The sequence below is a fragment of the Lichenostomus cassidix genome, chromosome 3 (genome assembly GCF_008360975.1).
Source record: "Lichenostomus cassidix isolate B80296 chromosome 3, HeHo_3.0, whole genome shotgun sequence".
In the NCBI taxonomy this organism is placed as follows: Eukaryota; Metazoa; Chordata; class Aves; order Passeriformes; family Meliphagidae; genus Lichenostomus; species Lichenostomus cassidix.
The window spans coordinates 7,817,385-7,828,245 of NC_139483.1; the positions used below are offsets into that span (position 1 = coordinate 7,817,385).

Consider the following 10,861-nt stretch of genomic DNA (forward strand, 5'->3'; position numbering starts at 1 on the left):
TGACGCGCGGCCCCGGTGACGCCAGGCCTCCGCCGGCCCCGAAGTGCCGGGATTCGCCCGGAACCGCGGCGGGCCGGCGGCAGGGACATGGCAGCAGGCAGCCAGCTAGCCCCGGGCGCTGCCGGCCCTGGCTGCCCGCACACTGAGGGGCCGTGGTGAAGCCGAAGCCTCCCCGCCCCGAGGCCGCGGGGATGGAGGCGGAGCGCGACGGCGCCGAGGGAGGAAGGGGGCGACCGGGTGACTTCGTGTCTGTCCTCCCTCCCGAGGTGAGCTCCCGGATTTTCAGCGGGCTGGATGTGGAGAGCCTGTGCCACGCGTCGGTGACGTGCAAGGGCTGGCACGGCGTCATCGAGAGCAACGAGCGGCTGTGGCGACACCACTGCCTGGCCGTGCGCGCCGTGTGCCGGCGGGAGATCGACTGCGACCGCGGCCATGGCTACTCCTGGAAGGTAAATCCGCCAGCAGCGGCACAGAGCCGGCAGGCACATACACCAGAGTGCTAGGAGGGGCGATAGAAGTGTGTGAGGAAATGACATCAGCGCGCCGCACCCATCCTGGGTTGTGGGGGAACAGCTGCGGTGACAGCGTGGCTCGGCAGCGCCGGGCAGCTGGTAAAATACACCGAGAGCTACAGCAAGGCTGCCCCTTTTCTTACCCAGGACACAACCTGTCCTGCTCTGCATTAGTCTTCCCCTTGCCTTGTACAGCCTCAGAGCTGCCCTTCACCATACAAAGCCCACGCTCCCCAGACACGGCCGGCAGGGCGAAGATAACACAACCCCGATAGGCACTGCGCGCTCTCCGGGTGTATTTCGCGGAAATAGATCTGCCGGTTAGGAATAACTGCTGGAAAATCATCCTGGATAGGAGAATCAGGAGAAAACAAACAGCTGAACAATAGAAAAGGAAATGAGCAAGCGCTTTTATGAGCTGTTTAGGAAATCTCACCGCACACAGACTGCACCGAGGAGTTTGCAGCAGGTTCAGCTCCAGAGCATGCTGAATGATCTCTCATTGAATCCAGCCTGGAAGCTGAGGGTGATCAGGAAAGGATCTGATAGCTGGTTCCACAGATTACTCCGGGCCAGCTAGAGGGTGATCCCCCACCTTATTATAGGTGGTGTGTGGCTAGCACAGTTTTTCCCATGAGAAGTTTTCTTGTGTTTTGTAAATAAAGTTTGGATGTTTTGGAACAGTGTCCCAGAACTTGGGCAGTGCAGGCCTGGCCAATCAGGCCTGGGGGAAGGCTTCTGACTGACCAATCTGGGTGACTTTTGAGAACTCTATAAATGTGATGAAATCAAAACAATAAAGGTCATTCCTTCTTGCCACTGAGAACCGATGCATTCATTACTCTGCTAGCTGCTCAACAGCGACAGTGGTGTGTTTGAGAGCAGGGGGACAGTGGGAGGGTGCAAAGAGAAGCAGCAGTAAAAGAAACAAAAACAGCCACTTCTGGGCTCTGACATTTCAGTAAAGTTATTGCAGTGTTAGGCACAGCCATGAGTGGGTAGTGGTTGCCCTTTCAGTGTACAGATCTTGCTACTCTTGCACAGCAATTTCCAGAACTCCCTGCACTGATTGTCTGTTTTATCTGGAGGGGATTTGAAATAAAAACAACAAACACACCAAGACTGCATTTTCATGGCCTAAAAGGTTGGCAGAAGAGAAGGAATCCAGCCAGCCTCCAAATAAGAGTTAAAGATCAAATAACCTAAACCAAAAAAAGTGAAAGGTGCATCTTTCAAGGAGTAAGATGAATTATTGGTTTGGGTTTTTCATCTTGACTGCAAAGAACTGAGGCAGGAACAGAAAAGCTGGTAGTGGAGCAAGGTCTGTTTCTCAGCAGCATTGCACCTTCCTGGGCTTAATGTCTAGATATACAAAGGCACATTTCAAATCCTTCCTCTAGCACAACTCTTCCAGTGCTAAACTTAGTTATATTAAGCACAGCTTAAATTTGTTAATTCCCAAGATCTGACCTATATGTTTTTCCACCAGATCACGTTGCTGAGAAACTATTGGAAAAGCAAAGTGAAGCAAGAATGGCTGAGTGGGAAATACAGCAACATTCCTTCACAACTCAGCTTGCCAGAGAAAAGCATGTATCCAATGGATGTCGACACATGGGGAGAAATCTTGGAAGCAGAACTTGAGAGATGAGGAACCACTGCTGACTCTTGCAACTCAAAAACCTTTTGCCAATAACACACACAGAGTTTGCCAGCTGTGAAACTGATTTTGAATGATTTTGGATTGATTATGAATTTATGATGAAAGCTTCTCAACAAAAAAAGTTACGGGTGTCTTTTTAATTTGCACTTTATGTACTAATTTTATGTAAAATTCTAAAGACAACTAAATATTCAGTTGTAATTTATAAATTTAATGTTGCTGTACTGTAAAAAATGCATTGATTATATTTTCAGTTTGCACTTTATGTTTTGCAAGAGATGATTTTTATTTTAAAAAAAATGAAGGCTATGTTTGACTTTTTGACATGAAGTGTATCATATCAGCAGCACATGAGAGCCCACAAAGGAAGGCTGGGAAAGGGACAAATCCAGACACTGGAAAGGACAGGGTGGACACCTCAGGATCAGCTGAATGTTCTCAGTGCCCATTTCTAGGGACAGAATCCACACAAGGATCTCTGAACTTGCACTCACAGAAGCATTAGTGCTTGGCAGTGCTGAATTTCTACTATCCAGCTGTGGAATTTTTGGATTAAAACTCTCAGATCCAGGACAGGATGGAAGCAGACAGGTAACTAACAGTTTCTCAGCCATTAGCTGTGCACATTAGTCATTTGCATGATAAGGAGTAGAGCAAAATTTTACTACTTTAAACAAAATAACTTGGATAACCATATGAGGTAACACCAATTCATATCTTTACATAGTCAGGTTAAAACCCATTGAGAAACTTAGTTTTTTCATATGTGCTGATCTTCCATCACACAGGCCTTGCTTTCCCAGCACTGATTATTGGCACCAACTTTAAAAACTCCTGCTAGTAAAACGGCAGCTGCCTGTCATATTACTCAACATAAAAGTGACCATAAAATCAATTTACTATCATTTTGGGTATCACCCTTCCCTACCTCCTTTGCACTAAAGAGTAAAATAAATGAGAAAATGCTGGGAAAATCCCTGTTGCTGGAGGCATTCCTATGAAATTTAGTCACCAATCTGGCACCCGTTTTCTGTATGAAGTCTTCAACCACGCTTAGGAAACTTGGTTAGATTTGAAATCCCTTCATGCAGCTACTGCTATAAACATGGGCAGAGGACATTGTGACAATGTAAGGATAGAAGTGTCCTGTCATGAGCATGAGGCTCAATGGCACTAGATCAGGCCCCTATTAGGTGCAGAATTTACCCAAAATAGGTCCAGCCCTCACCTTTATCAGGGCCTAGTAACAGTAGCTTAAGCAGTAGAGCAGTTTTGCTCTGAAAATACAGAGGTCATTTGCGCTAAGATCCAGTAGCATTTTTTTTCAGTGATGCTGGTATTTAAACAAACCATTAGGTTAAACTTGCTTTCAATTACACTTTATTTTTTCACACTTATTTAACCATTGCAAAATACCTGGTGAAAATGTCTAGCATTGTTTTTACTCCCCTTTGTTACAGGTGTCTGGGCTCACAGATTTTTTTCTTGTAGTTGCCCATATCTACAGGCTGAGGAAGAAACAGATCAGCCAGGTGAAATGGGCATCTCTAAAGTACTTCAAAGAACGGAATGTTATCTGATCCTTTTCTGGTTTAGAGCATTCAACAGATTCCCTCAAAACTGTTCCACTTCCTTCAGCCCATGTTCCCCATTTGAGCAGGTTTTCAGTCCATAAGCACTGGTACCTTTTCTAAAGCATGAGTAGCATACCTAATTGAGACAGCTTTCACATCAACATTGCATGACGTGATGCAATGACTGGATAATGTTTCTCACACATCTTGCGTAATTTATTCCTTGTAGGTGAGTGTTAGTTACAGGATCATGACCTCATTGCACTATCTTTTAAAAATCCCCCTATAACCACTAAAAGAGATGCTGTTCTTCTGGGACAACTACTACATTATCCAAAGCGGATGAAGTACTCAAAATTCACTGAAGCTTCTGCTGTCACACATAACTGAAGTGTAACTTGGAGTAAAGAGCATTGCTAAGTATAGAGGATGTAGCACAAAGCTCAATGAATTGCAAACACTGCTTCCACTATTAGTAGCTATTCTGCTCCAACATTATATCTAGTTAGCTCAAATTAAAGAAAACGAAAACAAAAAACCAACACCAAACACTACACCCAAGCACACTGAAGGTGCTGCTTCACTCTCTGCTCACATCACATTTTACCCTGACTTTAAAAGAGCTAGAAGTGCAAAAAGTGCATCTAAATAAATCAAGAAGAAAACAGCACTAGCAGTACATTCTCATCACCTCAAAACTGCCCAATTTTTTAAATCATAAGGAAACTGTACAATAATGGATCTACTCCCTCACCTTTCTCATCCAGCCACCTCTGTTAACTCCAGTCTGTAACACCCTGACATTTCTCCCCTGCTTCTGCTCTTTGTATGCCCCACAGTTGTAAGCTCTCATCTATTTGTCTAAGGATACAGTTTCTAAATAGTATAATTGTTCTGGTATGAATCCTAACACAGTTAATTCACTGTGCACTTAGGTGTAGCTTTTCCCCACTCTCAAATGGGCATTAAGATTCCCCAGTATCCCTTGTGCCCCTGCCTCTGTTCAGATCGGGTGGGTGTGCCTCTTTAAATTAATGGAATTAAACATGCAGCTATGCAATTACACAAGGCCTGGATCTCTAAACCTGGAATAACAGTGGTGTAAATTTCTCATGAAAAATCTATTACTGAAAGAAAAAGTATTTAAGTACAAATTCTCATAAAAACAGTTGTCTTCCCCTCCCCACTCTGACTCCTTCCTTTAAGGGTTTTAATTCCCCCTGGAGATTACATTACATGAATTCTGGTCATCTGTTCTACTCCTCTCTGCCCCTGCACCATCTCCTCAGCCTCCCATCTCTGCTGCAGGATGGATGTGTTCCCTTTAAAGACACCCAGGCAGCATCCATTGCTCCAGCCAGTGGCTCTCCTTTCTTTGGGCTCATCTCTTGCCCCTTCTACCTGCCAGCAAAAGCCACTGAAATGCCAGCAAAAGGAAGATGGTACCAGTGCCTAAATTAGCCATCATATGTGGGTGTCCTTCCCCAGAGAGCATCCTCAGCAGCCAAGACCACCCATGTAAAGCCCACACCACCCTAGGGCATTAGCTACGCTCACACCATGGTGGCTGGTGAAACCCTTTTTCTGCTCCACTGCTTATTTCCTACCCGTAAGTTTTTGAGGAAGTGGAAAGTTCTACTTTTGCAAATGCCACTGACCTTCCCACTGCATTCCCAGGCCACTTCTACCCCGCTTCTCAGAAGCTGTCAGCTGCAGAAAGGTGTCTGAGGCATCCATCATCCAGGCTTTTTCATTAGCCACCTGGCATTCTTGCTGTTCCCTTTCCAGCCCACCCAGCTTTCCTAGGATACCGAGGCCTTTGGAGAAAGCACATGAAGCTTGTGCATGCAGAGCTGTTTGCAAATGTCTGCTGCCCACACAGCTCAGCTGTGGGCTTTAAACCAGCCAGGCTTCTGTGAGGAAAAAAGGCTTCCCTGCTGCACAAAACCCTGTGAGCTGCTGCACAGCTGAATATCAAAAGGCCAGCACTGAAGCTCAGTCTGAGGTTCCTCAGGTTGGCATTTTATTTCTGCATCTTCAAAACCATCTGTGGTGTTTTTAATAACACCTGTTGGTGCTGAACCTTCCTTGCAACTACTCACTATTGCAGTGCTCCATTTCTGAAGCGAGGAGTTTACAGAATGGCTTTATGTCATCATGATGCAGGATGTGGCTTTGGGTCATTGCCATTAACAGACTAAATGAAAAAGCAAGCACGAGATATTTAATCTCCACAGACTTTTATCAGGCCACTCAAATTTCAAGGCTAATTTTGTCAAAACGCAGATAGGAATGTCTTTATCCTGATTATCTTTGGAAGGTTGCAAGTGACAAAATTATCCCAACTGAAGACAGAACAGGTGAGGTCAGGACTGGGATCAGCTGGTTCAGCCCACCAGAGCTGTCAGGAAGACAATAAAAGCATACAGCTGGGAGGACTTGGGTGATGGTGGTTTTTTTTTCCCCCCTTCCAAATGAACTTGGAATGAGGTATATTGGATTCCCAAGAGCATGTTGACAGTTGGCAGCTGTTTTTCACCACATTGCTTGTTCAGAAAAGTCCATCCCCAAAACCACAGAAGAAATCGCCTACTGCATTTAACACCTCAAGTCAGCACCAGCTTCTGATCAGCACAATGCTAAGAATTGAGTGCTGGGGGCCAGGAGGGGTTCAGGCCTCAAAGCTAAGGACTAGACCCACTTCTGCTATTCTGGTAAACCAAAAAACCCAAGCTACAACTGTGGGTTGAAAAGGAAGAAGGAGAGGGGTGACGGACTGCAAACTCAGAGATTCCGAGGGACCTACCAAGATGAAACCCAAGAGGATAATTCTGTGTACTGGCACAGTTTGCTGCAGCCTCCCCCACTGCCTCAGAATCACCCTGTCCAGCAACTTCATGGATTTACAAAGCCAGAGGGGAATAAAACCTGGCCTGCTAGAGCATGCAAATCAGGTACAACATTAGCTGGCTTTTACTCACGTTTTAAAATGTTGTTAGAACCACACGTGTGGATTTTAACGCACAGTTCTTAAAAACATTAAGAGGCAAAGGAGTTGCTGTTTGCCAGTCCAAGGGTGTTGACTGCATGGACTGTTTTGTTACTGAGATACCACACACTTCAAGCTATACTCAGAGGCTTCTCCAGATACATTATCTCATGGCCACTGGCGTCCTGTGGTATCAGTCATAGCACCAAATACTAGTTTTAAACATCTTTGTGGTGTCAGAACACCAAAACCAAAATACCATAAGATGCTGCTAGCTGCCTATCAGAGGATTCAGCTTGAAGACTTGAACTGAAGGTATAGATTGCGCAAGTTTGGAACACAGAGAAAACTTCGAGTCAGCAAAGCCACCTTAAGCCTTTAAACCTTATATGGAAAAAAAGGAAAAGTTGAGAAAGACAAAGCATTTTTTTTTGCAGCAGCAGTATCTAACAACTAATAAATGAAATATTACAATACCCCATAAGAACTTTACTCATCTGTTCCCCTGAGGGAATATTTTCAATAGCTTCCACTACTTTTCCATCACATTGCTAAAGAACAAGAACACTGAACAAATATAGCTGGGAGATCCTAACCTGATTTCATCAGGTACTTTATATAGCCATTTAACAGCATAGCCAAACGTGCCTAAAGTTTGGCTGACTGAACTAAATTGGCTTTTCTAATGCATCTCCTTAATTTTGAAAGTCACTGGTCTGTAGGCAATTTTTTTTCACCAAGTTATACTGCTCTTTAAAGCCATTTTAACAAGCAGCTCATCAACAGATGTACTTAGAGATAACAATACTGAGGACTGCTATAATATAGCAGCACCCAATTATAACAGTACCCAATATGCACAGAGCAACTAAATATCTATGTACACCTTGTAAGTATGGGGAGATGAGAGGAAGTTTTTACTGTTCTAAGGGGGTGACTAAAGACCACATGGTATGTTGTAGCAATTCTAAAATTCCACTAGGCATTTATGTTTTCTTATCCAAGACTCACTCTGATGCTTAAAAGCAGAAACACAAGCTCTCTTTTAGGATGTTGAGGTTAAAATAGTTATAAGAAGAAGGATATCCGTAAGGGCAGAAGAGAAGAAAGGGAAAAGTGAAGATGTAATTCAGAAAGAAGCCATTCCTTTAAGTAAAAATATGAATTAAGAGTAACCCAAACCAACAAACCAACTTTATTTTACCACTTATATACCAGAAACATGAAATAATTCCTTTTAGCAAAAAACTGCATAACAGTGTTAAAAGCCTGATATAAACAACTCTTCCTATTATTTGAAAATATCTCACACATGTGCATTGGTTTTGTTACTATACTTTGACCATGAAGTACTTGGGAAACACAGCAACTTAAGCTTTCAAAAGGACACTACATACACATATGGCAGAAGCAATGAAGGACAGAAGAGATGGATTCTTGATCTTTTGATATACCTTGGTGATTAAGAAAGGATTTTCAGACTTTTCTTTATGATGTGGAAGTGGGTATATGGAAAGACTGATCATACATTGCTTTATACAATTGATACTCTATTAGTCTGCAATAGGCTGTTCTAGTATATTTGATAAAGAGAGAGGGGCTAATGACAACACTCTAAGAAGAGAGTTCTTAGTGTCCTTTTTTAACCAAGTTTTAGGATATAGGAAGACTGGGGTGTCTAGTTGTCAGGGATTTTTTAGTTAAACTTAGTCAATTCCCAGGTCCCTTTCCTCTCCCTTGATTGCTCCAGTTTATTATTTTTCAAATTTTTGGTGAAAGGCATACTGAAGGCAAATTTTAAAAAATACTAACATCATCTCTCTCCCTTTTAAGTGCTGGAAGCAAAATTCCGGCAGTTTTACCAGCATTTCCCTTTGATTCTTTTCCTTGCTCCTACTCAGTCATTTTTTAGTGAGTTGAAGAAAAGGAGGGAAAGATATTGCCATCTTAAAAGAAAGGCAGAGTCTATGCAGTAAAGTGAAGAGTTTTACTCTAGCCCATCACACTTAACAATGAAAGTCCAATGAAGTATGAAAATCAGCATTTTACTCAGCTTTCACACAGTCTTGCTGTCCCTTTCACCACACTGGAAGGGAAAAAAAAAAAAAAAAAGCAATCTAAAAGAACCAGAAACAAAGTGTAGAAAGCCACAGTTTTGGTTCTAAATGCAAAGCAGGAAGTCCTGTGCTTGAATCCAAAAACTCCCCAACCTTCTTTTGAAGCCAAATAAGAAGTTCTATTTCAAGAAGTCTGATGAGTAACAGCAAAAGAAGAACCTTGTTTTGAGTGAGAGTTCACCCTGAGCACAGAAAAATCTCTATCCATCAATGAGAAGACCACAGTTCACAAACAAAAAATATGTGCCCTTTTCAAAACACAAACTGAAGGAATCCACAGAAATACCAACAACCTGCAGAGGACTCTTAGCTACTCATTTTACTTTTTCAAATTCCTCTTGTAGTCTCCTACAGTTTTAAAAGGTACAAACTGAAAAAGAACAATGAAGAAACCTAACCCATTCCCATCCCTCTGCCCTCCCCAAAAACACCCCACCCTACTTAAATGCTTCTTGCCCCCACCAAAAATATATTTTTAGCAAAATTTTTCTGGACTTCAGTGTTGCCTAAGGTTGATCTCAGAACAAATGGAGGCACATTACAAACAGAGAAAAGCACTTGTCAAGAGCCCTGTGAAGCAAATAATTTAAACTGAAAATAACTTCTCAAATATTTCAGAACAAACTGGGGGGGAAGCTGGTATTTAACATTTGTAGTATAGTGAACTCTAAGCAAAAAACAGAAGCAGTGCTACTGCATCAAAGAGTTATTTGCAATATTGCGAGAAGAAATGAAAACAAAATCTTATCTAAAAGAGAGGTTTGACAGTAAACATTAGGTACCTGAGAGGCCTTAACTAATTTTTTATCTTTATGAACAAACTTTGATTAAATATTACTAAATAAACTGTTCTATTACTGAAACACATTTTTGGTAGACCTTTCACACTTTCTTGTTAACTATTCTTTCAAATAAAAAGCAAAGAAAGCACACTGCAAAGAAAAGCACCAAAATAACTACACTTAACAACAAAGTAATATTAAACTTACCCTTCAGAAGAAAGCTGTGAGGCAGGGCAAGTAAACAGCTCTTTGAAAAAGTGCTAAGAGACTTATTAAGCCTGAACTACCTCCATATGTGTTGTTTGTGAGATTATAAGAAGTAATAACACCTGTGGCTGAAAGCTTGGTGGGCTGAGGTTATTACTTTTTCAGCATCTGTGTCTGCACTTTGCTTTGTCCTGTTTTCTTTTAAACTTCATTTTAAAATAGAAGTAGGAGCACTGTGTCTATGTGGGTGTTTTTATGGGTGCATGGTTATTCAACATTCCCAAAAATCTGACCCTGACTGTAGTAAGCACATAATCAATGTTCCAGGGATGGAAAACTGCTCGGTGCAAGATATGGCAAGTCAAACATGAACTTAAGAGGGTATTTATATTACATTATATTATACAGGTCTTTCAGTAACTGAAGATTATAAATACAGTCCTTATCCACAATGGTTTCTTTTGCTGTGCTTTAGACTAGTTCTTTTTTATCAGTAAAAAAGAAACTGATGTTAATGGAATTGGTGAGGGCGTAGTAGAAGTGTGATTTAAATAGAGGGTGAAAGTTAGACGAAGCATGACGCACATGTATGTCTTCTCTTCTGTTTTCCCCCTTTTGTTTAGTAGTTCCTTGCACAAGGCTGGCTCTCATTTCTCTTCTGCCCATATTCAGGATCCATGCTTCTTCCCTTCCACGCCTTCTGAGTAACTCAGCTGCCCTTATCATCTCTGACAGACATGTGGTTGCTTTTTAATACTGAATTCCCTTGGACAAGATCTTGTCACTGCTGCCAAGAAGCAGAGGCACCTATGAACCCTTGAAATGTGTCTTAGAAGCACTGCCTATGGGATTACAGACCCCGTCAATATAAACTGGTACAAACATATCAGCTCTTCCATAAATACACTGACTACCATCCTCTACCTGAGAAAACACCTTTCACAGGTGGACAGCCATTCCCAGGACTGGGAACAAGTTAAAAGTATAGGGTCATAGACTGGTAAAACATATTAGTTT

General features: G+C 42.3%; 1 protein-coding gene across 1 annotated transcript; it reads left to right on the forward strand.

The window, feature by feature from the left end:
• Positions 1-27: 27 nt before the first annotated feature.
• FBXO48 (F-box protein 48) lies at positions 28-2,440 on the forward strand. The gene is made up of 2 exons (XM_085054280.1): positions 28-449; positions 2,002-2,440. The coding sequence occupies exons 1-2, from the start codon at positions 192-194 to the stop codon at positions 2,161-2,163; spliced, it is 420 nt and encodes a 139-aa protein (XP_084910406.1). The 5' UTR covers positions 28-191; the 3' UTR covers positions 2,164-2,440.
• The last annotated feature ends 8,421 nt before the right edge of the window (positions 2,441-10,861 follow it).